At 52.6% G+C, this 27,246-nt stretch overlaps 1 protein-coding gene and 1 long non-coding RNA gene across 4 annotated transcripts; one reads left to right on the top strand and one right to left on the bottom strand.

Moving 5' to 3' along the window:
* Positions 1 to 3,297: 3,297 nt before the first annotated feature.
* SAXO4 (stabilizer of axonemal microtubules 4) lies at positions 3,298 to 12,255 on the bottom strand. Of its 2 annotated transcripts, none has more exons than XM_019955360.2 (14): positions 12,159 to 12,255; positions 11,499 to 11,636; positions 11,059 to 11,326; positions 10,799 to 10,952; positions 9,338 to 9,466; positions 8,367 to 8,430; positions 7,816 to 7,928; positions 7,385 to 7,444; positions 7,167 to 7,253; positions 6,725 to 6,838; positions 6,545 to 6,639; positions 4,189 to 4,353; positions 3,604 to 3,695; positions 3,298 to 3,404 (listed from the first exon to the last, which is right to left on the bottom strand). In XM_019955360.2, exons 2-13 carry the CDS (start codon positions 11,605 to 11,607, stop codon positions 3,617 to 3,619), a joined length of 1,437 nt encoding a protein of 478 aa, XP_019810919.2. In that variant the 5' UTR covers positions 11,608 to 11,636; positions 12,159 to 12,255; the 3' UTR covers positions 3,298 to 3,404; positions 3,604 to 3,616. The 2 variants fall into 2 exon arrangements, with proteins under 2 accessions (XP_019810919.2, XP_019810920.2); XM_019955361.2 differs by having other exon boundaries at positions 11,209 to 11,326.
* Positions 12,256 to 12,361: 106 nt separating this feature from the next.
* Positions 12,362 to 26,180, top strand: LOC139180640 (uncharacterized). 2 transcript variants are annotated; one of them, XR_011564875.1, is made up of 5 exons: positions 12,362 to 12,565; positions 13,668 to 13,813; positions 17,117 to 17,650; positions 19,549 to 19,775; positions 24,390 to 26,180. It is a non-coding gene; the product is annotated as an uncharacterized lncRNA (long non-coding RNA). The 2 variants fall into 2 exon arrangements; XR_011564874.1 differs by having other exon boundaries at positions 19,549 to 19,920.
* Positions 26,181 to 27,246: the final 1,066 nt, after the last annotated feature.

The raw sequence follows: 27,246 nt of genomic DNA, 5'->3' as shown, positions 1-27,246 counted from the left end.
GGGGCCTCCGGGTAAGGCTGTCCAGGTGGATCAGCTACTCAAACTCTCCCAGACAAGCGGAGGCCTGCTGGCAGAGAAGAGACCAGAGGAGGGGCCCGTCCAGAGCCAAGCAGGAGGGGACAAAGGTCAGACCCTGTGACAATTTCAAATCCCCACTTCTATCTGGGACTTGGGTTTCCTCTGCTCCAGCATCAGTACAGCTATTCATCGCATGCTAAATTCTTTACACTCGTCATCTCATTTAGCCCACAGGGTGAGCTATATTATATTAGCTGTAGTTCAAATGATCAGCTGGAGGAGGGAGGCAGCCTCAGGGTTCAGGGAGCTGGAATTTGGACCCAGGGAGTCTGATTCCACAGCTCAGGCCTAGACAGGTACCCTCTGTGGACAGCCCTGGCCCAAGGGAGGACAGGGTGCTGGGCTGATGCTAGCTGGGGGCAGGCTAGAAACTCGAGACTCAGAGGGGTGAGGGCCCAGGACCCTGAAAATGAAACTACATCATCAGTTCTCACATTCACCTGACAGCCCAGAGGAGACTGACGAGGCAGAGGCCAATCCCTCCCACGTGGTTTCAGTAACACAAATAGCCACAGGGCGAGAACATGTCCACCCCTCCTGCCCTGACAAGGCACAGAGGACTGCTTGGCACTGATCCTACTGTGGTCCTGGAACCTGCCAGGGGTCAAGTTTGGAATGTGGGGCCCTCAGGCCACTGCAAGGGAACACGGTTGGGGCTGGTCAGAGGCCAAGCCAGAGAAGAGAGCAACGGGGCACACTCAGAGGGAGAAGAGGTGACCTGGGGGGCAAAGCACAGCGGTGCCAGGGGCCACAGCCATGGCATCTGGGCAAGGAGGCGGGGCCCACGCAGTCTCCATCACTGGGCCACAGAGATTCAGGAAGCCTGTGCTACTGACCTCCTGGTGTCGGGCAGGTGACACTGAGAACCCACATCTGGTGCCCACACCAGCAGGAAAAATTCATTCATTCATTCATTCTATTATTTAATATTTACTGAGTATCTGCAAGGGTGCACACACTGCCCCTGGCTTTCCGTGTGAACAAGACAGACACAGTCTGCGCCCTTTTGGAGCCTCATAATGGAGGAGAGCGGCAGAGAAGGGCCCTGCAGCATGGCCATCAAGGCCCCTTCCCCTGCCTTCCCCACAGGGATGCCCACCTCTCACCCTCCCTTGCTCCCACCCCCGACCGAACATTGGGCTGACCCCTCCCTGGAGTCCTTGCCCACAGTCTTCCCTGGTTCAAGGCCCATGACTGATTACTCTGCCCATTACTTCAAAGTTCGATCCCTTTGAGGCTTGGGGAGGAGGGCAAAGGCCAGGAAGCCAGGTATGACTTGGAATCAACTCACTCTTCCACCAGGCGACTTCTACCCTGGGTTCCCACTCCGCCCCTCTCCAGCAGGCCCCCTCCCACAATCCTTAAGACAGGGGGACCTGGGCCAGTTGCTCTACCTCTCTGTGTCTGCTTCCTTATGGAAAGATGAGGAAACCTGTGTCCTGCACCAGGCAGGGGCTCTAGAGTCACCTAGGTTTGACCTTGACCCCCTGCTGGACTCCTGTCCTGCCACCCCACCCTCTGGGCCACCCTATCCTCACACAACCCCTTGGGCTGGAGCCCAGGACCCAGACAGGGAGGCCAGGATGGGCTGCCTGAGAGCTGGGGGGAGAAGGCAGGGGTAAGGGGAGCCCAGGGGTGGAGTCCACAGCCCGGGCTCAGGAAACATTGTGGCGGGGGTGGCCCCAGGCTTGGAAACAGAGTTTAGCACAGTGAAGCAGGAGGTGATGGAGAGGGAGCGTCCTCCAGCTCTGGTGTCTGACACCGTAAGCCCTGTTGAGCTAGCAGAGGCAGGGCGAGGAGGAAACACGAGCTGTAACAGGACACGGCTGAGGAAGGACATGGAGAGGTGAAACTGGGTGAGGAGTGCGCGTGTGTGTTTCCATCTGCCTGGACTTACCCCTGATGCTGGGGACCACGGACCAGCAGGCCCCGCCCACAGTGTGTGGGGCTGTCACTGGGTCCTGAGTTCTGTGCGTTTGTAGTCGAGATACGCTGTGTCCCGCACTCCTCTCCTCCTCCCATGCTGGAGCCAGCTGGAGCCACCCACTTCCCACATGGAACCCCACTCAGACCATGGACAGCCCCCAGGCCTGCTGCTCAAGACTCCTGAGCACAGACAGGCCCCGGGGCCGGCAGAGCTGTTCCACAGACTCCCACGCAGGGGCAGGGGTGGAGGTGGAGGGTGGGGGCCCAGCTCTCGGACCACTGTCTGCCCCTCCACCCGCTGGGCTGAGCTGCGAGGTGCAGCGGACATCCAGGACATCCCCAGAGGGGCGGCTGCTGCCTTTCTGCCCTGTCCGACTTCGAGCATCTTGAAGTCGTCCCCTCCTCTCCGGGTCTAGGCTCCTTATTTATAAAATAAGGGGCTGGTGCGAGCAGGACCACGGCGTATGGTCAGAAGGCTGGGCACTGCACAAAAGCACTGGAGGAGGTGATGGAAGGCGCTGAGAGGCAGCCCAGTTTCTGCTTTGCAGGTTGAGGGGTCTCAGGCTGCCGCACCTGAAGGAAGGGAGGCTTTTCTTCCTCCCAGAAAATTTTACTCTTCAAGTCTTGTGTTAAAGTGGGGCATCCGCCTAGAGGAAGGCTTGTTCTCATTCTCACGAAGGTACTGAGGCACCAGCCTTGCGACAAGCCTTCACCCCACCCCCAGGGCCCAGTGTCCAGGGAGACATCCATTGCGGACCCTCCTCCGTCTGTCTCTGGAGAGAGATCTCTGGGACTCTTCCTGCCTGGCTTTCCTCCCCTCTTATTTATTTATTTATTTTGGCCATGCTGTGCAACTTGTGGGACATGGGATCTTAGTTCCCCAACCAGGAATTGAACCTGTGTCCCCTGCAGGGGAATTGCGGAGCCTTTCACCACTGGACCGCCAGGGAAGTCCCCTCCCATCTCCTTTAGATTCTCCGATGTGGGCACCAGCAGGGCCCCAGCAGACCTGCTCTGATCCCCCTCCCCATGCTATAGACCCACCTTCCGCTCTGGCCTGCCCGCCCCCCACCCTGGGGGCTTCCTCCCGCCCACACTGGACAGAACACTCAGCACAGGCCCGAGGTGACCCATTCCCAGGAGAGGACACTGAGTCTGAAGAGCGAAGTGCCTTACCCAGATCATGATGGTGAGTCCAACCAGGCCTCCCTGACTCCACATTTGACTCCAGTCGTGCACCCCCTCCCCAGCCTCACCCTTCCTTTCCCAGACCCCTCTGACACTGCAGACACATTATTTGGCTTCACTGATTTTATTTCATTAGGAAAGTAGCTGGGGAGCCCCCGGGGGGATGTGGGAATAGGGACAGTAGCCGGCTCTGTCCCCTGAGGTCAGCAAACCTGTGTGAACAGAGACGAGGCATGAAGGGGTCTGGGTGGTCCGTGCACTACTCCCCTCTCTCCTTCGATGCCCCTGACCTCCCACCTCCTATTCTGGGGCTGGGGTCCCCGGGCAGGGCTGGCCTGACTCAGGACTTAGGCTGGGGGGCTGCCCCACAGTGACCACCCCGGCACGGAGTGGGGGTCCCCAGCCCCTTACCCAGGCCTCAGGCTCAGTTGGGCGCAGTGAAGCGGCTCACGTGGCCGCTGGGAGGCGCAGTTCGGTAGAAGGGGTCCACAGAGATCAGGGTTCTGCAGGGAAGAAGCGGGTGCAGGTGAGAGAGGGGAGGGGGCAGGGAGCCCAGGCCTCCTCCCCTCTGCCTTCCCCTCTCTGCGGGGCTCAGCCCACACTGCCAAACCACAACCAGTCTTTGCCTGCCAACTCCAGGCCATTGTTGGTATAAATGTGATTTCTGAGGAATTGAATTGAGCAAAAAGAAGTCAGAGTGAGGAGACAGAACCACAGTCATTCAGCTCTGTCCCCCCCGACACCCCACCCCACCCCACCCCACCCCAATTAGCCAGGCAGGGAGCATGTCGGAGCCAGCTGAGCTCCCGGGAACAAGGAGAGGGCAGGGGAGCAGCGGTGCAGAGGAGGGGTCGCTGGGGTGAGATGGGCAGCAGAGGCAACGGATAAAGCAGTGGGGGGAAAGGCGCATCTCAGACGGGCAGACAGACGCAGGAGGCAGGCAAGGCCGGGGACAGGCCGCGGGACACAGCAAAGGACGCAGCGGGGCTGCGCTACCTGCCCACGTGAGGGTGCAGGCGCCTCAGGCTCTCCGTGGGGGTGGGGGTGGCCTCCAGGCGGGTGACCGGCTGGTTGAGGGCATAGCCTCCTGGCTTCTGGGGCTGCAGGCCACCTCGAGTCCAGCCCTCGCGGTCCAGGCCCTTGGGGATGTTCTCGAAGTATCTACCACGCGGAAAGAAGGGCAGGTTGCCGTACGTTAGCCACCTGGGCTGCCTCTGCGCTCTGCTCCAGCAGGAATCTCGGCTCCAAAGGAGCTCGCCCTGCCGTGGTCCTCCCGCCTCGTTGCCTTTGCCCACGCCACCTGCTCTGCCAGGCCCTCCTGAAGGCCCTGGCCCCTCACTCCCCTCTTACCCTGGAATCCTGCCCTGAGCTGCATGCCCCTCCTCTGTGGTGCCCCGGATACTGAGACATACTCAGGAGTGGAAAAGACTTTTGAGAGATGCCTCACTGAGACTTCCCTGGTGGTCCAGTGGCTAAGACTCCACGCTCCAAATGTAGGGGACCCAGGTTCGATCCCCCATGCTGCAGCTAATAAGACCCGGAGCAGTCAAGTATATATAATATATAATATGTGAGTGTGTCTACGTGTGTTTGTGTGCACTTCAATCGCTTAGTTGTGTCCAATACTTTGCGACCCCACGGACTGTAGCCCACCAGGCTCCTCAGTCCATGGGATTTCCCAGGCAAGAATACTGGAGCGCGTTGCCATTTCCTTCTCCAGGGGATCTTCTCAACCCAGGGATCAAACCCACATATCTTGCATCTCCTACAGTGGCAGGCAGATTTTTCACCACTATATAAAAGAGATGCCTCCCTGAGACTTCCCTCGTGGTCCAGTGGCTGAGACTCCACGCTCCCAATGCAGGGGACCTGGGTTTGATCCCGCATGCTGCAATGAGTAAGACCCAGCAGTCAAGTAAATACATACATATATATATACGTATGTATATATAAAGGAGATGCCTTCCTGGCCTGTGAATATCTCAGGGGTGGGAGAGGATGGGGGCTGGGAACTCCATCTCATCCATTCCCCTCTCAGCGTTGGACATCTCTTCCATTTTGCCAGTTTCCACTGAGCTAGCCTAGGCTGGGTTCTGAAGGTGCCAAGATGAGTAATATGTGGGCCCAGCCCTTGAGTTTACAAAGAAGGGGTACAGGGAGATAAATGAAAAAAAAATCAGTAATCACAACCCCCGGGGTTCTGGGCGCAGGAGGAAGAAGCAGCGTGCTGATGCTGGTGGGAGCTCAGGAAGTCGGACAGGTGGGTGGAGAAGGAGAAGGTGGGGGGCTGAGGGGTCTGTAGGAGCCTGGGGAGGGGCAGGGACACAGCTGTCCCCAGTGTCCTGAAGGAGGCTCTGCCCCTCCTCCTTGCCCTCCGTGGGAACTGCAGCAGCCACGCACATCATGATCTGCTATCGGGCTCAGGCACTGCTTCTGCCCTCTGAGCCTCAGGGTTTCCATCCAAAAGAGGGGGCGTTTAGCTCCAAGGATCCAGGGTGGATGGGGAGAGCTCCCTGGGAGATGGAGGAGCTGGGGGAGGGCAGTGTAGACGCAGATGACGCATGCTGACACACAGATGACAGATGCCGTGAGGGCAGGATTTTCCTAAGAATCAATCTCCTTGCTCCCACTTGTTTGTGTGATGCCCTCCCCACCCAGTGCTGGCCGGGGCAGCCCCCACCGTGGCTCTAAGGCCGCTTCCTCCTGGAAGCCCTCCTTGATGCCCAGGACACTCATCTTGCCCAGGGCTCACACAACACAGAGCTTACCTTCTGAGGGTACGTGGAGCCCTCCTGCCATGGACTTAGTGTTGTCTTAGCAGATGCTCTGTTGCACCACGTGGACCCCGTAGTACCCATTATTCCTTCCCTGCCCACCCATGATCTGCACAGCATCTTTGGGAAGGCTGCCCTTGGGTTGTTGAAGCCCACTTTGCCTGGGCAAGGAGGTACCTGGGATTTAACATCACCCCTGGGGACAGTTGTTAACCAAGGACCGGCAGAGGTGGGGTATAAATACCCCAGCTCTCTTACTTCTTGGCCCGGATCATTCTGAATTGTATGTTTTGCACTGGTTTCTAGAGTCTTCCCATGGGATATCTGGTTTAATAACACACTACTGTTGGCCACCGGCCCTTCCTCATCATGCTTACTCCCTTCCTGACATCCTCAGTAAAGGGCTCACACCCAACTCCTCGGCTAGGGATCTGCTTCTGGGGGGAACCACATTCATCAAGTGTTGGGTCCTCACTAATTATTGTAAACTCATTACTTGTCCAGCCTCAGTCTCCCTGTCTGTGAAGTGGGTACCAGCTTCACAAACCCAGATATAAGTAATAGGGAAGGGGGCTCACCCTTGGTTGTAGGTGGTCAGGTAGCGATTATCCATGTCAGGGTCATAGGGGCTCCGGACATAGCTGGGGTTGTTAAGGCTGAACCCTGAGGGCTCCTGCACCAGAAGGTCAGAGAGGGGACTTGTCAGGTCAGGAGGGGAGTGGGGATTTGGGGCTGGGGGGTGGTACCGCAGACCTCACCTTGTTGCCCACGGTCTCCCGGCCAAGCAGGGCAACATTTGTCTGTTGCATCCTCTGGGGAGACTGGAATTGCCAATGGTTCATGCTGCTGGGTTCTGGGCAGGGAGGGGGCACCTGGAAGGGACAGAGCCACAGGAAGGTTGGCTGGGTGGCCAAGGCAAAGCAGCAGGATGGATGGAGGACAGGCAGAGAGCCCCAGCAGCCCCAGCCCCAGGACGGTGTCCCTCCTCCTTCAACACCCAAGTCACTGCTTTGAACACGCTCCTCACTTTCCAGCCCCTAGGCCTTTGCCTCTCCACCCAGGGGTCCTTCCTCCGCATCTCCAAAGATCCTGATTCTTCCCATCCTGCCTGGATCAAATGCCACCGGGTCCAAGAAACCTCCCTGTCCCTTCCCTTCTGAGTTGCTCCCCGCTTTGAGGGAGCCCCCTGAGGCCACTCACTCTGGGATTCAGGGTCCTCTCATTCACTCGGCTGAAGCCCGTCTCCCGCTCGGAGCCTCTGGCCAGCACTGGCAAGAACTCATCCCCCTAAGGCAGCAAGGAAGCCCCTGGTACAGCTTCCGGCACAGCCCCCACCGCCCCACCAGAGGACCCCAGGCTGCAGCATAGACATCCCTGCCCCCCACCCCCGCCCTGGCTCCAACCCTGGCTCAGCTTACATGAGGGTGGGAAATGGGGAGAAAGTCCGACTTGGTGACACTCCGGCCAGGGAGGAGGACCTGGAAAGAGGCCACAGGGGAGCATCAAGCCAGCAGAGGCAGCAGCTCCTCTATCCTAGGTACAGAGGACAGCTCAGCACCAAACGGGAGAGTTTGGAAGAAGGGAAGGAGCATGGTGCTGAATGGGAACCAGCAGGCCATGGGTCTTGTCTAAACTCCAAGTGACCTTGGCTACACTGCTTTTCTTCTTTGAACCTCAGTCTTCTCATCCGTCAAATGGGGGAGCTGACCAAAGTGGTGATTTTTGCCCAAGTTTTTTCATCTTGTGTTTAGACAAAGGCATCTGCAGCATATACATATTTAAAGCTAGAATTCCCCCAGACTGGAGGGCTGCAATCACCTTGAGTCTAGTGGGTCCCAGCCTGACTTACTGGGTCCCCAGGAAGGGCCTGGGAGGGCGGCTGGAAGACGATGGGGTTCTTGTTGGACTCTTCGGTGAAGCCAGTCTCCTCCTTGGCACCAACTGAATTCTTCTGCAAGAGATCTGCAAAAGACAGCCCTCCCTTGCTGGCCTGGGACCAGCTGGTCCCACCCATATGGCTGCCAGTGGCTCAGGGTCCCAGTAGGTGGGGAGGGAGGCAGCTCCAAGGATCTGGAGGCCTGAGCCACCAGGATCATGGGTACTGGTGGGGGCTCCAGAGTCCAGGGCAGAGAGCAGATGAGGAGAGCACAAGGAAGGGCAGGCTTCAAGCAGCCATCCTAGGCAAGTGAGTTGTCCTTTGGAGATCGGCAGGCCTAAAGCACAGAGGTCAGGCCGGGGAGGATAGTTTCCCCAAGCAGCCTGTGAGTCCTTCTTGTCTTCTGCTGATACCTCCTTTAGTGTTGTGCCAGCTCTGGGGTCCCCAGGGATTCCCTCCCCACGGGTCGGGGGTAGGGATGTGTGGTGGGATGGTAGCTAGAGCTCCAACTTGCATCTGCCTACCCGGCTGATGTGACGGCTCCTTGAGATACTTGGAATTATACTCGGAAGTCATAAAGCGGGGGCCCTGGAACAGAGAGAATGGAGCAATGGGGCACACAAGGTGGGCCAGGGCCTGCAGGCGGTGGGGGTGGTGCTGGCTCTTCAGTTCTCTGGGCTCTGAGTAGACCTGCATGGCTCTTTGAGACAGGAGGGCCGGCAACACTTTCCCTCCACTCCCTGCCCCCACACAAATCTTTCTTTCATCCAGTGTCACAGCACCCAAAATTCCAGCATGAGAGCACAGCTCCTCTGTGACGACTGAAACTAAGTCACATCCGGGGTTCTCTGGTGGTCCAGTGGTTAAGAATCTGCCTTGCAATGCAGGGGGACACTGGTTCGATCCCTGGTCCGGGAGGATCCCATATGCCACAGAGCAACTGAGCCCGAGAGCCACAACTACTGAGCCCATGCGCCGCAGCTGCTGAAGCCTGCGTGCCTAGAGCCTGTGCTCCGTAGTGAGAGAAGCCACCAGAGTGAGAGGCCTGTGTGCTGCCAGCAAGAGTAGCCCCCACTCACTGCGTGCAGCAAAGAAGACCCACCACAGCCCCAAAAAAGACCTACTAAGTCACATCCCACACTGGACTCCAGGCCTGGAGCCCCTGAGAGCCAGAGCCAGCGGGGACCCAAAGAGAGAAGAGAGACTGAAGGGAGGAAGTGGGTGCTCACAGAGCACTGGGCCCCTGGAGGGGGTCAGGAGAGACGGGAGCTTGGGGATTAAACCCAAAGATACACATAAGGGGGACCACTTTGATGCTGTCTTAGAAACACCGAATATCAAATCCTTGGCTCACCCCTGTCTTTGTGTGGGCCCTGAGCCTGCATTGAGCCAGCTCCATGGGTGAGCCAGCTCAGAGCCTGTCCTGGGGAGGAAGGAGGAGGTGGGTTCTGGCCCCTCTGCCCGCACAGGGCCCTCATCGGAGCCAGGCACTCACATGTCCCGCGTTCTCCCACTCCAGCGATCCCTTGTTCTGCTGCTGGTGGAGCAGGGGCGCATCCTTGGGCTCCAGCCCCGTGATGGCCTGGGGCCCATAGTCCTGGGTGTCAAAATGGACCTTCCTGACCTGGGAGGAGGGAGCAGTCAATTTCCATCCTGTTGAGGGGATGGCAATCACTTCCAAACTCTGATTCTGCCCTTGACCCCTGCAGAGGATCTGCACAGCAGCCCAAGGGTCCTTCTACGGTGAAGCTGGGCCAGGACCCTCCTCTGCTCAGAGCCCTGCGGTATCCCCACCATACCCCAGGTAGGATCCCACATCCTGACAGCGGCCCACAAGGACCCGGCTCCTCACTCTGCTCCAGTCTCCTTCCTTCCTGCCATCTCTCCTCCTGTCAGATGCTCCCGCCTCAGGGCCTTTGCACTTGCTGTCTGGACTGCCTGCTCTTCCCTCACTTAGCTGCATCCAGAGGAACATTGACCTCCCTCAAGTTTTTGTCTAATGTCACCATAGCAAGCTCTTTTCTGACCCTCCTGACTTGCAGGGGAAACTTTCACTTCTTCACTCCTTGCCCCTTCCTTGTTACATTTTTCCCTCCAGCACATATCACCTTCAAAAATAGAAGAGGTGGGACTTCCCTCATGGTCCAGTGGTTACAACTCTGTGCTCCCAACGCAGGGGGCATGGGTTCAATCCCTGGTTGGGGAACTAAGATCCCACATGCCACACAGCTTGGCCCAAAACTTAATAAATAAAAATAATAAGAGAGGTGTTTAGAACGTATGGTTGCATGAATGAATGACAGCATCCATCCTGGTGGTGGTGATGATAATAAGGAAGTGTTACTTGTTAAGTCATGTCTGACTCTTTGAGACGCCATGGACTATATAGCCCACCAGGTTCCTCTGTCCATGGGATTCTCCAGGCAAGAATACTGGAGTGGGTTGCCATTCCCTTCTTCAGGGGGTCCTCCTGACCCAGGGATTGAACCCGGGTCCCCTGCATTAGCAAACAGATTCTTTACGGTCTGAAACCCCAGGGAGGGTTTCATAATAAGGAAGACGGTCATACAATTACAGAAGTGAAAAAGATGGGGATGCCTGTGCAAAAGTGGGGATGGTGATTTGGCCATGGAGATGTGGATGGGACGGGGGGATCGTGGAACGGTGTTGAGGTTGAGGTGGGGAGGGAATAGGACTCGGGGGTGGTGATGATGGTGACGGGAGTGGAGATGGAAATGGAAGGGGACGTGATGGGGCGTAGGGTGCAGTCAAAGTGATGCAGGTGAGTGGACCCCAGCCTACAGTGGCTCCTACATGCCCAGTCATCTCAGCCTTGACCAACTCTTGGCAGTGCAGCCGCACCCTCTGGAGGTATCCCCACTCGGGCCACCCTCTAGCGCTTCCTCCACCCCAGACTCGGGCTCCCCGTCTCCCCTGGCCCTGGCCCAGCACTGACCTCCTTGATGGGGGTGACCGCACTGGCTTTCTCCCGAGAGTAGCCAGAGTTGGTCTGGTGCAAGTTCCAGGGCAGTGGGTGTGTGCCATCGGGCACCTCCAGGGGGCGGTAACTCTGACTGGTCACGGTCTGGAAATTGTTGCAGCCTTGTTCCCTGAGGGTGGGGCAGGAGCTATTAATATCGGCGCCACCTGTCTTTGTCCCCTGCGGGTCGTCCACCTCCCTCCAACCTCCCACAGCTGCCTCAGGAGTCTTCTTGCCTTTGGGTCCCAGGCTGAGGACCAGTCCCTGAGTCCCCCAGGACCCCAGACCCCAGGCGCAGAGGCTGGAGTTGGTCTGATGAGGTCCGATGGCCCTGAGGGCTAAGGCCTGGGAAGGCAGGGGGTGAGGAGGGGTTGGACAGACTGTACCCCGTGGCCGTGTTATCCAGGGCATCGAGATGCGGTTGATAGGAGACCACAGGCCGGTAATTTGATTTGTAGCCTGTGCCTCTGTGACTGCCCACGCGGGGCTTGAAATCCTCCCGACCTGCCAGACGGGAAGCAGGCAGACAGAACTGAGGGTCAGCAGGGTGGGAGAACAGTGACCGGGGCTTCCCAGGCAGGGCCAGCATACTTCACGCCCACCCCCCAAGGTCTAAAAGGCAGTCCCCATCCTGCCCCATGTGCCAGGGGTGGCTCCTACACAAAGGAGCCCTCACCGTAGGCTGTACAGTAGCTGGTGGCGTAGAATTTCAGAGGGTCTGTGCAGCCCCCCGAACTCATCTTCACATAAGGGGAGACAACCCCCAGGGGGAGTTTTCCCATCATGGTGCTGTGGGGCAGGGCCCCCGGGGGGCCTAGGAAGGAAGCACACGGAGCCCTGTAGGTCTGGCAGCCCAGCCTGCCCCAGGCCCAGGTTGTGGGGACCACAGAGGGGGTGATGGAAGCCTTCACAATGGCCTTCCTCCCAGGTCTGTGCCTTTCCACCAACACCCTCAACTGGAGAAAGGACTAGTGATCGTCAATACGTAGCAGCCTGTGTCTCATCTCGCTTTCCCCACACCTTATCATCAACCCCTCCCCCATTTTACAGCTGGGAAACTGAGGTTCTGAGTGATGAAGGCTTAGCTCACAATAGGTGGCAGAGCCAGGACTCCCCAGTCCTATGTGAACCCCCACACGCCCTCTTCTGGGGACTGAATGGCCAGACTACTGCCCTCCCTGGGAATTCTTGGCCACCCCAGCTCCGAAGCTCACTCTCAGCCCCAGGTTCCATGTCTCTCCCCTGGACTCCCCCATCCTTGCCCACCTCCCACTAGAAGTTGGCTTGGCTCTCTCAGGCTCTCTTGGGGCCCAGCCACAGTTGGCTCCACCCTTACCTGCCCTCCGCAGGGGCTCTGAGGTCGGGCAAGAGGCTGCAGGAGGCAGGAGCCGCTCCAGAGAAGCCTGAGCCCTCAGGGAGGTAGCCAGGCCAGGAGAAACAGTATGTTGCCTAGCAACAGGTGCCTAGCAACAGCGTCCCCTGGCCTCTCAAACCCTTCTAAAGCCAGGGCCCACTGGAGGGCTGACCTGGCTAAGAGAGGAGGCCAGGAGCTGCCCAGGCAAGGTCCTGCCTCTGAGGCTCCAGCCCCTATTGTGGTGTCCCTCGCCTGAGCTGAGCAGAATTGACGTCCGAGTGACACAACATAAAAGATAATCCTGAACAATCACTCGCATTTATTGAGTACCCACTTCTCACCAGGCACTTTACATCTTTTATCTCCAGGCTTCTGAGTAGCTCTTCCAGGTAGCTATTATTATCCTTCTTTTCACACAGGGAAAATGAGGCTTAGGCAAGCAAAGTGACTTGACTGGCCAGAAATCTCACAATCAGAAAATAGCAGAGTTGAGTTTCAAACGTGGGTGAGTCCAGATCCCACTCTTAAGCCTCTGGGTAAATTAATGTTTACTATGTTCTGCTAGAGCCAAATCTGTACCAAGCTCCTTTACACACATTACCTCGTATAATCCCCCAAACCACCCTCGAACTGGGTACTATTATTACAGACCAATAAACCACAGCAGTGAAGAGTGTGGTTCAAACCTGGCCTGTCGCCTTCGATGAGTTATTTATCCTCTTAACACCCCCATTTCCTCATCTTTACCGAGGGTGTCACTAGACCCGCTTCTAGGGCTGTTGGAAGATTTGATGAGAGTGTGGATTCAGTACCTAGCAGGTAGTTGAGACTCAGTTTTTAAAAGCTCTTCTCAGTTTTATTTTGTGATGGGAAAGATGAGGCCCGGGCCTCACCTGAATTAAAAGGGCACCTAAATTAAAGAGGCATAAGCCAAGGACTTCCCTAGTGGTGCAGTGGATAAGAATCTGCCTGCCAATGCAGGGGACACAGGTTCGATCCCTGGTCCAGGAACATCCCACATACCATGGAGCAACACTGCAACTACAGAAGCTTAAGTGAGAAGCCACCGCAATGAGAAGCCTGTGCCCTGCAACCAAGAGTAGGCCCCGCTGGTTCCAACTACAGAAAGCCTGCACGCAGCAATGAAGACCCAGTACTGCCATAAATAAACAAAAAATAATTCAAAAAAATTTTAAAGTCCACGCTCCTTCTGTGAGGGTCCATTTACCTCATACTGACATAAGGCTTGTGAATGTTTAACAGTTGGATCTCTGGGGAAGGGGGACTAAGCAGTTGGGGTTGGGAAGAAGTGTCCTGATTTGTAGCATTTATCAATTTCTGTGGAGAAGGAAATGGCAACCTACTCCGGTATTCTTGCCTGGAAAAATCCCATGGACAGAGGAGCCTTGCAGGCTACAGTCCATGGGGTTGCAAAGAGTCGGACACGACTGAGCAGCTAACACTTTCATGATCTAAACACTCTCATCACAGGTCACTCTCAAATTACGAATGCAATGTTACCAAGAAGAGGACTGGGTAGACGGAGTCAGTAGCCCACCACTATATACTGTATCATATTTCCAGCATCCAGATGCAGTAGACGGAAGTAACCACAAGAACATGAACGACAGAAAAATGTAAGCATGCGATGAGAAGGTGATGACTTTGAAGTATTTATCTGCTTCATTTTTAATATAATTTAGTAGATTATAAGTTTATATCATCAAGTTTTTAACAATGGCTGCATTCAACAATCAGCTGGCACATTTCCTGGAAGTTTCCCCTTTGGCTCTCAGGAGCTGTATGAGTTGGTTCCAGGGCACCCCTGCTCTTAGGGGACAGTGGGATGTGAATGAAGTGGGGCCGTGGGAAGGGCGGCTGCCCTTGCCCAGGAGATGCCCTTGCTGCATTCACCCAGAGTGAATGACCTGCTGAGGAAGGGACTGTGTCTCTACTTGACCTCCACAGACAGGCCCTGGACCCAGAGGTGACCAGGACCCAGCAGAGGTGTAACAAGCACCTGCCCTCCAGAGGGACAAGTCTGTTTGGGGATCAGAAGTTGCAGGGACAGGGACTTCCTTGATGGGCCAGCAGGGAGCATGGGCACGGGACAGACAAAAAGGAAGAAAAAGGAAGAGCCGCAGAAACAGAAGTGAATGTCCACAGCCCGGCCCTCCAGCCAGGAGCTCCCTGTCTAACGACAGAGGCTCCCCTGAGCGCCGCACGAGAAACAAGACAGGGAAGAGCAGGTGGGGAATCCCTTAGGACAGAGAGCGGGGAGGCTCTCCTCCAAGGGTTCTCAGGGAAAGGGTTACAAGCAAGGGTCCAGACTCTGAAGCCAGATGGCAGAGCCCTGGCTCTGACACTTAATAACCAGAAGACTTGGTGTGAAGGCTTGCCTGGGGGCTCAGTGGTAAAGAATCTACCTGCAATGCAGGATACTCAGGTTCAATCCTTGGTTTGGGAAGATCCCCTGGAGAAGGGAATGGCAACCCACTCCAGTAGTCTTGCCTAGGAAATCCCATGGACAGAGGAGCCTGGTGGGCTACAGTCCATGGAATTGCAAAAGTCTGATATGACTTAGCAACCAATCCACCACCATGTTACTTGTGCCTCGGTTTCCCCTTCTGGAAAGTGGGGGTGATAAGGGTACCTCCCTGTGGGGCTGTAAGTGGCACCGAGGTGGTAGGTGCCATCTACGAGTTGTGGAAAGGTCTTGGCAAAAGACTGGGTTCTAGGGTTAAGAACACAAATTCCCCAGGGCACTGCCCTCTGGGAGCCCAAGTCTACAGCAGTCTCAGTCATGCCGGCATGATGTAGCCAACAAAAATTCACATCAGGACCCTGAGAGGACTGAGCTCAAAATTCAGGTCAGGGACCTGGTGGTCCAGTGGCTAAGAATCTGCACTCCCAACATAGGGGGTCTGGGTTCCAGCCCTGGTCAGGGAACTAGATTCCACATGCAGAGACTAAAGATCCCGCGTGCTGCAACTAAGACCTGGCACAGCTAAATAAATAAATATTTTTTAAAAGTGCTTCTGCCACTCGTTAGCTATGCGACCCCAGTTTAAAGGGGCTATGCGAGCCCTCTGCACCTGTATGGAAGGAACTCGGCATCGATGTTGCAGGGTTGCTGGTGAATCTGAAATACCCTTTGCACAGTGTCTAGTAAGCAGTAGGCCTGCACCAGGCAGAGACGAGGGAGGGCACTCCACGTGGAAATCCTAGCCAGGCAAAGGTGGGACTGCCCGGTCCCTGTGTCCAGAGCACAGGGTGCAAGGGAGGGGCTCAGCTGGGGGAGGCAGCCTGGAGGGAGGGTGGGACTAGATTTTCCTTTTCGCAGTGGATGCGAGGCAAATGGGACAGTGAAAGGTTATTGTCCCATAGGGCTGTGTCTCGGAGAGCTCTTGAACCGCTGAGGATACCAGCGTCAAGCCCACGAAAACCTTGGGGAGGAATTCTGGGAGGCGGCGGTCTGTGTTTTTTTGCTGTGTGGCGACACCCAGCGGTCATAACGCAGAAACTGCAGGTGATCGAACGGTGCAGCCCGCATAATGCTGGCAAGGGGCGGTTCCTGCAGGGGCGCGAGCAGAGAAGCTGCTAGATCGCCCAGCCACAGGCCACCCCTAGGTTCTCCAGAACAGAGGGGCCGGCCTGGGTAAGGTGTGCTCGGGGGCAGGGGCTGGAAGGGGTGGGCGCGGCAAGGACCGGGAGCCCACAAGGTGCAGGAGTCTAGGGGCTGCTCCCGGCGCTAATCCAATTGCTCTTTGACTTTTGAACCTCTCACCTCTGGACCTCAGTTTTTCTACCTCCCCCGTTCTCCTCCCCCCGCAGCCCCTGGCAACCTCCATGCGACTTTTGTGTCTCTGTGAATTTGACTGCTCGTTGTTGTTCAGCTGCTAAGTCGTGTCCGGCTCTTTGCGACCCCATGAGTCATACAATATTTGTTCTTTTGTGTCTGGTTTCTTTCACTTAGCATGATGTCTTTAAGGTTCATCCCTATTGTAGCAGGTATCAGAATTCCTTCTTTCTTAAAGCCGAATAATACTCCATTATATGCATATATCGCACGCTGTTTATCCACTCATCTGTAGATGGACACTTGGGCTGTGTCCTCTCTTGGTTATCATGAATAATACTGCTATTACATGAGTGTACATGTGGTTTATCAAGACCTTGCTTTCAGTTTTGAGGGATGCAACCCAGAATTGAAATTGCTAGAAATTCTAAAATCCATACTCATAACCTCTAAAGTCCATGTGCTGGAGACTGGGATAGGCACAAAGGCAATGTTTCCTGACTTCAGGTGGGCCCCGAGGTAAGGAGGTTACTGGGGTAGGAGAATGAATCAGGTGCTGCCCCCAGAAAAGGCCTGGGCTGAGTTCCTTTAGGTGAAAGAGGAAGAGGCTGGGATGCCAATGTGCCAATGTCTTGGGTGAGGTGATGTCACATCTCTCCTCCTTTCTGAGCCTTTTCTAGAACTTGGGTTTGCTGTCTGCCTCTGGCACAAATGGCGCTGTGTGACTTTCCTTAATTAATCACCCTCTCTGATCTGGCTGTCCGTGAAAGAGGGCGCTGGGCCAGAACAGGAGGTTTGGCGTGTTTGTTTTTAGTTTGAGATGTGTGGTTTGTTTGGCCTCAAGGCCTTGGAACTCTTTCTTCAAATATATTAAAATGATAACTGGCTCAGCGTCTTCCCCATCCCCCTCATCGGTGAGACAGCAGGACCCAGTCCACCCTCTTTCCAGGTCCTTCCTCCCTGCCTTGTTACAGGGGAGTGTGGAGGGGAGCCTGACTCACCTAGCCCACACTCAGCCTCACCCTCTGGGACTGATGGTACCGGCACTGGCAGTACCTCCCAGCCGAGATCCTGAGGTTTGTCTGCAGAGGCCACAAGGTTTGAGGAACAGAGCTCATCACACCCCTGATTCTGCCCACAGGAACGCTGTTTCTGAACCCAGACTCTTCTGAGCCCACCTGACAACCCTCATCCAGGCCAGGGGTCCCCCATGTGATCACCTGGATCTCATCTGTTTGGAGCGACCCTCTGAGATGGAGCAACTTGAAACTGGGACATGACATTAAAAAGGTCATGGCAGGAAGGGCTGGCTAGGGCAGCGCCAAGCCCACGGGCCCCCTCTTGTCCGCGGCCTGGGGGTAGCAAGGTGGCCAGGATTCACACAACCATCCCTCAGGTCAGCCCTGGGTGGTGGGGGCTGCCCTCTGAAGGGTTCAGGATGGCCAGGTAACTGAATCGAGGGAAGGGGATCTGGAGGCTCCTGGGTCTGAATGGCCTGGTGTTAGGATAGGAGCCCTGGGTTTGGGGCCTTACCAACCTGCGTTTTGATCCCAGCCTCATCAAGGACAACCTTCCTCCCTGTGACAGCAGGGTGCCACCTGTTCCCTGGGCTGTTATGGGAATGAAATGAGGACTGTAAGAAAAGGGACTCAGTGTGACCTGCATGGTGGAGCTGGTGAGTGATGGGGGCTGGGAGTATTGCGGGTATACACACTGGGTCCAGGGATCAGGCCAGTACCCAGGCCAGGATGACTTCAGGTTTCACTATCGATTTTGCCCATTTCTAGTCTCTGCACTGTGACTTGGGCCTCTGGGAAGGCTGCTGCTTCAGTGAGGCAGATGAGGTGCCCAGGCCTAGGGTCCTAAAACCTCTACCTTTGAAACATGCCCTGGAGGCTTTGCTCACTTAGCTGTCACCACAGACACTGAAATAGCTGAGTCTAGTGACCTGGGCCCAACCCCTCTCCCTCTCTGTTTTTCCTAAAAGGAAATGATTCTCTTGCTGGTCTGAGCGCTGTCTCCCCTCACCTCCCACCAAGCTAGCACAACTTCCTGTAGTTCATTTGCACCCCCGGTAGATGCTTCCTGGAAGAACTCTGCCGAGCGTATTTGATGGCTGTTCTGTTTCTGCCTGTTCTGTTCTTTTGCTGTCTCCTCTGGGGGAACTGGCTGATCTTGCACAGGGTTTAAAAATTCATGACTCCTGAGGAGGATGAAATGAGATGGAGCAGAAAATAAGAACCCAGCCCCAGTTTTCCAGCGGGACAGAGAGATTCTTGCCAGTGAACAGCAAGACACCGAGGACAGGGGGCGAGAGGAAGCCCTCTGGATGCACAGAGACCTGGTTTTGACTCTCCACACACCTGATTTTCTGGGACCTGTGCTCTGGGACTCAGCTCATCCAAGCCTGTTTCTTTAGCTGCCTGATGAGGTCATGGTAGAATTCATACCTGAGGATTCTGAAAAGACGATATTTAAGTGCTTAGCGCATAGCTGGGTGTACAGAAGGCACTCAGTGAGTGCTTATGAGTCTTTTACTTTTCCCAGCCTCTCTTGCAGTTAGGGCCATGTGGCCAGTTCTGGCCAATGTGCTACACAAGGAGTTGAGGCGTGCCATTCCCAGTCTGAGACAGTCAGTGGTGGTGGGTTTTCTATTCTCTGTGCTTGGAGAGAGGAATGTCAGGATGGAAGAACCACAGGATGGAAGCAGCCTGGATCACTGAGTCACTGTCTGGAGGCAGGCTGTCCCTGAGAGCGGCTCTTCGCTCAGCAGACAGAGACGTGATAGAGAAACCGTGGCACTTCCAGCCCCTCAGGGCTGGGATGCTGTTTGCTGCTACAGCATAAGCAAAAGGTTTTTCAGAGATTTGACTCTCCACACTCTTTCAGAGTCAAGTCTCCGAAAATCAGATGCCCTCTGTGCATCCAGAGGGCTTCCTCTCAACCCCTGTCCTCAGTGTCTTGCTGTTTTTCAGAGAAACAGAATCAATAGGATGTATAAGAGTTCCTAACTGTGTATCTATAGTGGAATATTATTCAACCATAAAAAGAAGGAAGTCCTGCCATTTGCAACAACATGGATGGACCTTGAGGGCATGGTTGTTTAGTCCCTAAGTTGTGTCAGACTCTTTGTGACCCCTGGACTGCCAGGATCCTCTGTCCATTGGATTTCCCAGGCAAGAATACTGGAGTGGATTGCCATTTCCTTCTTCAGGGGATCTTCCTGACCCGAAGATCAAACCCATGTCTCTTGCATTGGCAAGTGGGTTTTTTACCACCAAGGAAGCCTGAGGACATTATGCTAAGCAAAACAATTTCTCAGACAGAGAAAGGCATACTGCATGATCTCAGTTACATATGCAGTCTAAGACAGACAAACTTATATTTCTATAAGTAAATTGGTGGTTGCCAGAGGCAGAGATGGGGAAGAGGGGAATGAGTGAAGGTGCTCCAGGGGTACAAAATTCTGATCATAAGATGAATAACTTCTGGGGATATAACGTACAGCATGATGACTACAGTTAACTGAGCTAATATTGTGCACTTAAAAGTACTAATTGATGCTTTCAATAGTGGTGCTGGAGAAGACTCTTGAGAGACCCTTGGACTGCAAGAAGATCTAACCAACCAATCCTAAAGGAAATCAACTCTAAATATTCATGGAAGGACTGATGCTGAAGCTGAAGCTCCAATACCTTGGCCACTTGATGTGAAGAGCCAACTCAATGGAAAAGACCCTGATGCTGGGAAAGACTGAGGGCAAGAGAAGATGGTTGGATGGCATCACCAACTCAGTGGACGTGAGTTTGCGCAAGCTCCAGGAGATAGTGAAGGACAGGGAAGCCTGGCGTGCTGTAACCCTTGGGGTCACAGAGTCAGACACTACTTAGCGACTGAACAACAAGAAAGTAGATCTTAAAACTTTTCACCATATACACATAAAAGGTAATGATGTAAGATGACAGATAATATATTAACTCACCTTACGGTGGTAGTCATTTTGCAATATATGCATATCAAATCACGATGTTGTACACTTTAAACTTACCCATGGTCTATGTCAATTACACCTCAATAAAGCTAGAAAAGGAGAAACAATAAAATTTAATATTTTATTTGAATTTTATGGGCAGGAAGTAGATGAGAAATTCCTGCAATTCTCAAAGAGGATAGAGCCCAAAACCCCTGCTTCAGATGCAATCAGGGAGGATAATAGGAAAGAAAGAGGCTCCAGTGAGCAAGCCAAGGGCCCTAGAGAGCTGGTGAAGGGGGTTGCTTGTAGGAGAACAGTCGCAGGGTCTCCTCTGCCTCAGAGGAGGGACCCACATTGTGTCTGCCCAGCAGGCTTCCAAACCATGGCTACTGGCGCCTCCCATCCTCCTCTTCCCAACAGCATCATTTTTTAAATCATTTTATTTCTTTATTACATTTTTAATTGAAGGACAATTGCTTTACAGAAGTTTGTGGTTTTCTGTCATATATCAACAAGAATCAGTCATAGGTACACCCATGTCCCCTCCTTCTTGAACCTCCCTCCCATCTCCCTCCTGCATCTTTTAAAAAATACTTTAGTTCCTTGTGGCATGAGGGATATTTAGTTGTGGCATCCAGGATCTAGTTCCCTGACCAGGCCAACCCTGGCCCCCTGCACTGGGAGCGCAGAATCATAGCCACTGCACCGCCAGGGAGGTCTCCTCTCCCCAGCGGCATCTTTCCTGGGGCTACCCTGCCACTGCTCTGTGTTTGCATTCTGAGCGTGCAGGGGGAGCAGGGAAATTGTCTTTTAAATTCGTGTATCTCTGGATCAAGAGGGGCCACATCTAGGCCCATAAGGAGACCTCAGGGCATCCAAGAGACCCTGGGCTAGAGGCAGGGATTGGATTTTGTCTCTTGGAAAGGGGGTTCGTGTGTGTTGTGTGTAGGAAGAAGAGTGCATCAAATGCAGTATTTGGAGATCAGAAGGATGGACTGGGATAGACTTCTAGGGCTCAGCCAGATCTGGTTCTCCTCCCAGCTCCCTAGGAGAACGACCCTTTCCAGGCTCTTTGCAGACAGCAGGGCCACGTGACAATCTGCAGCCCCTGGGCCGTGAGGGTTGAGAGGATGAGAGTCTTTCCCACTCTCCCGACTTCTTCAGTGGCAGCAGTGGAGACCACACACTGAGATGACAGAGCCTGGATGGCTGGGTCACCACACAAAGGAGCTGTGCTGAAGAGATGCCCAGTTCACACTGGACTTGATACAAGTGAGGAGTAAACCTTGCTTTATGAAGCCACTGAGATGTGGGGCTTTTATTGCTTATCATTGTCTAGCCTAACCCGGCAAGTACCTTTCTATTAGGAAAATCATAGCTGTAGCATGCCTGGGATTGTCTCTGTGTGTGTTCAGTCGCTCAGTTCTGTCTGACTCTCTTCAACCCCATGGACTGTAGCCCACCAGGCTCCTCTGTCCATGGAATTTTCCAGGCAAGAATACTGGAGCAGGTTGCCATTTCCTACTCCAGGGAATCTTCCCAATCCAGGGATTGAACCCATGACTCTTACGACTCCTGCATTGGCAGGCAGATTCTTTACCACTGGGCCCTGGGCCCTGGTTTGATCCCTGGTCGGGGAACTAGATTCTGCATGCCACAACTAAGACCTGGAGCAGCCAATTACATAAACCAATATTTAAGGGACCCTCATAAAACATTCAAACATTCTCCATTAACTTGTTGGGTCTCATGAACGGGCTCCATCGGCCACACTCCTGAATGGTCTTGCACCCAGTAGAGAGAGCTCCACGAAGAGCCTTCACCTTCATTTATCTGATCAGTCCATTAGTCATTCGATGAGTGTTAATGAGCACCAGTGATGTGCCAGGCATTGTGTTAAAAACAGGGGCTACAGTGGGGTGTGATATAGGGTTCCTTCCCCTATGGAACTTGTAGGAGGGGAGGGTTACGCATAAACAATCTCTCCATGCTCCCGGGGACCATGGAGGGTAGCAGAATGAGCAAGAGTATTGGAGGCTGACCTGGTTGGGTTCAAATCCCAGTTGAATCCATGTAATACACTTGCTTAGAACACTGCCTGGCAGGTGGCAAGTTCTACACACACACACACACACACACACACACACTCATGCACTTACCCCAGGACTGGCTGACTGCAAAGGCTGCAAGCTAATCCACCTTAACTTATAATTTTTTTGGCTGCACCACACGGCTTACAAGACCTTAGTACCCTAAGCAGAGACTGAACCTGGGGCCACAGCAGTGAAAGCACTGAGTCCTAACCACTGGACCACCAGGGAATTCCCAAGCATTATAATTTTTAAACATTATTGTGTCATTTTATTCCAGAAATAAGCACACAAGTTTGATCATGACATATAAAATCGTCTATCCTCCCTTCCAAATGTCATCTCTAACCCCTCCCACCATGTGCCCCCTGCTCCAGCCTCACAAGGGAAACCCCATCAAGAGTCTGCAAACAGGCCCTGCACTCTCGCACTCGCTCTGCCTGGAAAGCCTTTCCCCTGGCTCCGTGCAGGGATCTGAGTAAGTCTGTTCCCTGATTATAGCTCTCTGATGGTTCTTGGAGGAAATGCCTCAAGGAAATCACTCTCAAGCTGAATCAGAGGGCTTGTTTTCGTAGATGAAGGCCATTTTATTAAGTGGGATCTCGTGTGTTACCACAACTGGAAAGCAAAGCAGATAACTCAGGGTGGGGCTCGCTGCGTGGGGGGAGTGGAATGCAGTGACACGGAGAGGAAGAGATGAGAGCGAGGAAGAGATGAGAGCGCTGGGCCGCTGGGCCCCTGGCAGAGGCCTCCAGAGGCAGTGAGTAGGAGGATACAGGCAGTGAGCCCCAAAGAGCAGAAGGTTCCCAAAGCAAGCAGCCTCCCTGAGGTTTTACTGGGGGTGTAGACAAACAGTTTTGTTAAGTATTTATTTATTTATTTGACTGTGCCAGGTCTTAGTTGCAGCCTTTGTGATATTTTAATTGCAGCATGTGGGATCTGAGGAAGGCAAGGCAACCCACTCTAGGATTCTTGCCTGGAGAATCCCCATGGACAGAGGAGCCTGACAGGCTACAGTCCATGGGGTCACAAAGAGTCGGACACAAGTGAATGACTCAGAGCAGCACAGCACAGGACACGTGGGATCTAGTTCTCTGACCAGGGATCGATCCCTGGGCCCCCTGCATTAGGAACATGGAGTCTTAGCCAATCGGACCACCTAGGAAGTCCTCAGACAGGTTTTTAAGAGCTTATATCCTTAAGTGGCTGAGTCGTGGGAATAGCACACATAAGTGACCCACCAAAGAAAGCCCTTTCTTTGTGCTTCCTTGATGGCTCAGATGGTAAAGAATCTGCCTGCAATGCATGAGACCTGGGTTTGATCCCTGGGTCAGGAAGGTTCCTTGGAGAAGGCAATGCCTACCCACTTCCATTGTTCTTGCCTGGAGAATTCCATGGACAGGGAAGCCTGGTGTGCTGCAGTCCATGGGGTCACAAAGAGTCGGACACGACTTAGCAACTAAGACTTTCATATTCACTAGGAACAGGCAACACTGCAGCAGGTGCGGAGGGCAGCTGGAACCAGGCTGCCGGCTTCTGTCCCACCTTCCCACTCACCAGCTCCCTGGCCAGTGGCATGACTCTTCTGCACCATTTCCCAGTTACAGTGGGATGGCCAGAGTGCCTCTCCCTTTCTTAATGAGAAATAAATTAGCTAAATTAGAAACTTGCTTCTCATGGTAAGCACATCTGTTATTAGTCTCAGGACAAAGCTAAAAGAAGTGTGGTCTGTCTTCCTGACGCTGACCAGGACACCAACCACATGTCAGCTCGTTTCTCTTGCCACGTGGCCAATGCACAGTGTAGGTGGGGGGATCCCATGGCAAACATTACTCTTGAATGTTGAAAACCATTTTTTTATGGAACAAACCAATAGAAAAGTGTGTTGGAGAAGCCAGCTGAATTCTTTCAGTCTCTCCACCTACACACATATGGCTGTTGGCATTCTCAGCACTGGATAATATCACGGCTTAAAAAGAAAACTGATTTAATGGAGAATTCCACCTCCATTTTATTTATTTATTTTGGCCACACCACGTGGCATTCAGGACCTAAGTTCCCCTGACCAGGGATCGAACCTACGCCTCCTGCAATGGCAGTGTGGATTCTTAATCACTAGACCACTAGGGAAATCTCTCACCTTCATTCCAGATCTAATGGTATTAAACTAAGTATCCTTGGAGGGCAGATGAGTCCTAACCAGTTCCATTTTTCTTAGTGAGGAACTTATTTTTACATATGAACTTTTGTAACTCACTTAGACTACTTTTATTTGCACTTACTTTTCATTTAAACATTTTGTTTACAACATTAAAATTTAATAAAACTGTTGCTGCTTTTTGTTTTTACAGTCACAGATGTGATTTTTGATGAAGATGCCAAAGCAATCAATGGGAAGTCTTTTTAATAAATGATGTTGGAACAACTGGAAGAAAAAGAACCTGAAACTTTACCTCAACCACACCTAAAAATTCATTTGAGATATAAAGATATGTTCGTGACTTAGTGACAAGCAAAGACTTCTTAAACAAGCCACAGAAAACAATAACCATAAAAGAAAAAGCTGATAAATTGGACTTCATCAAAGTTTAAAACTTCAACTCTTCAAAAGTCTCTCTTAAGAAAATGAACAGACGAGCCACAGACTTGGGTAAAAAGATTTGCAAACAAATATCTGGCTAAGGACTGGTATGCAGCACATACAAAGAACTCCTACAATTCAATAATAAAATGACAACGAAATTTAAAAATGAGCTAAACCATTGAACAGATACTCCGCAAAAGAAGATAGATGAATGTGGCCAATAAGCACGTGAAAAAAAATATTCAACATCATTCATTATCAAGGAAATGCAAATTAAAACCACAGTGAGGCAACAGGACATACCTACCAGGATGGCTAGAATTTAAGGCACAGACAACACAAAATGCTGGCAAGCCTCTGGGACAGCTGCATGTCTCACACATTTTTGGTGGGAGTGTAAAATAGTACATCTACTTTGGAAAAAGTCCTGGCAGTCACTTTGAAACTGGTTATACACCTTCCTATGACCTGGCAATTCTATTTCTAGATGTTCACCAAGAGAAATAAGAACATGTGTTCAGAGAAGGACTTGTGTATATCTTCATTCATAATAGCCCCAAACTAGAAACAGCTTGGGTGTTTGTGGGCATGCGTGCGTGCTCAGTCACGACCAACTCTGCAACCCCACGGACTGTAGCCCACCAGGCTCCTCTGTCCATGGGATTCTCCAGGCAAGAATACTGCAGTAAGTTGCCATTTCCTACTCAGGGATCTTCCTGACCCACAAACAGACTGTGGTTGAGTCAGATGATGGAATACAAATGGCCAATAATAAACAGGGACAAATACTGATGTATGTGATGACACGGATGAACCTCAAAAACTTTGTGCTGAATGAAAGCAGGCACATGCAAAAGAGTCCATACTGTGTGATTCCATCTATATGAAATTCTACAGCAGACAGAACTAATCTATGGCAGAGGGAAAAATCAGAGATATGGTTGCCTGGGCTGTGGGGAGGTGTGTTGTGGGGACTGACTGGGATGGAGCATGCAGGAAATTTCTGGGGTGATGGTAATTTCTATATCTTGATGGGAGGTTGGTATAAGCATTTGTCAAAACTCAGCAAACATACAATTAAGATTTGTGCATTTCATTGTATGTACATTTTATAGCAAAAGAAAAAATTTAAATACAAAGTATCAAAGTCTAGTTAATAATATGCATTCTGAAGTATTTAAGGGAAATGTTTTGATGTCTATAATTTTCTTTGAAATGCATCAAAAACTGGATGGATTTTTAAAAATATTTATTTGGCTGTGCCAGGTCTTAGTTGTAGCATGCAAGATCTTTTTAGTTGCAGCACGTGGGATCTAGTTCCCTGACTAGGGATTGAACCCATGCCCCCTAAAGTAGAAGCATAGAGTCTTCGCCACTGGACCACCAGGGATGTGCTCTAAAACACTTTGGACATTGCTGTATGTTTGAAATTTTTAAAAAATAATTGTTAGAAAAATTCAGTAACATCTCTCTTTTTTTATAGTTACCTTTTTAATTTTGGCAAGTGACACTATTGATGTGATTTTTTTCTACTTATGGTGATGATGTCATTTCCTTTTAAAATTAATTTGTTTAAATAAAAAGGAACTCAAGAGAAATAAGTAAGTAGATATTGGTATAGATGGTACATCAGCATAGATGGCAGAGCTCATGATGACAATGAGTGAACAAGGTAAGTCTGGGACAAAGGGGTGTTGTCAGATACCCAAGTTCTGGGGAGACCTCAACTTAAATCCTGTTTTGCTGCTTCCCAGCTCTGTGGCTGTGGGCAAGCCTCTCTGAGTTTGTTTCCTCAGATAGAAGCAGGATGACACAATCTCCTCTGAAGGGAGGCTTGTTGTGAGATGACCCAGGGAAAACCTGGCTTGGGAGACCACAGTAAGCGCCACTCCACTGCCTGCATCTGGGAAGGGTGGAGAACAGTGCTACCTGGAAAAACAGTCTGAAGGATACAACCAAGGCCGGGGGCATACATGCTTGGTGGGGATGAGCGGTGGGCAGAGAGTGTAAGAACGTCCACCACACTGAGCGAGGAGTAAGAAGGCACTCCCCCTTCTTCATGGTCCAACTCTTACGTCTGTACAAGACTACTAGGAAAATCCTAGCTTTAACTACACGGACCTTTCTCCAGTGGGGAGACAGTCATTAATCAAAGAATGATGGATTTTAAATGGATGGGTCAGGGAGGGCTTCTCTGAGGAAATGCACCTGAGCAGAGATCTGAAAGAGGACAGGAGTGAAGAGGGAAAGGGAGGAAAGAGAACTCCGGGCAGAAGGAAGCACATGTGCCAAGGCCCTGTGGCGGGAATGGTCATGGAGAGGATGAGAGGCTGAAGGAGCCTTGGAAGGGCCAGAGCAAAGAAACTGGTGGCTGCGCCAAGACGAGGTTTAAGATTGTGGGCATCCCATACAGGACCCGTACAGGTCATGTTAAACACTTTCTTTAAAAATTTTTAAATTTCTTTTTGGCTGCATTAGATCTTTGCTGTGTGTGGGCTTTCTCTAGTTATGGCAAGTGGGGGCTGCTCTCTAGTTGCAGTGCATGGGCTTCTCACTGCAGTGGCTTCTCTCGTATGCAGATCGTGGGCTCCAGGGTAGTTGGGCTTCAGTAGCCGCAGCCTATG

This window comes from Bos indicus, chromosome 29 (genome assembly GCF_029378745.1).
Source record: "Bos indicus isolate NIAB-ARS_2022 breed Sahiwal x Tharparkar chromosome 29, NIAB-ARS_B.indTharparkar_mat_pri_1.0, whole genome shotgun sequence".
In the NCBI taxonomy this organism is placed as follows: Eukaryota; Metazoa; Chordata; class Mammalia; order Artiodactyla; family Bovidae; genus Bos; species Bos indicus.
This window is presented reverse-complemented; position numbering and strand designations above follow the sequence as displayed.

Excerpts from the sequence above, each read along its gene's own strand:
- SAXO4 (XM_019955360.2), bottom strand. The coding sequence starts at position 11,607 with ATGATGGGAAAACTCCCCCTGGGGGTTGTCTCCCCTTATGTGAAGATG. Across the intron at positions 11,327-11,498 it reads CAGCTACTGTACAGCCTACG|GTCGGGAGGATTTCAAGCCC; the intron begins GTGAGGGCTCCT and ends CCCGTCTGGCAG. Across the intron at positions 9,467-10,798 it reads CGGTCACCCCCATCAAGGAG|GTCAGGAAGGTCCATTTTGA; the intron begins GTCAGTGCTGGG and ends CCCTCCTCCCAG.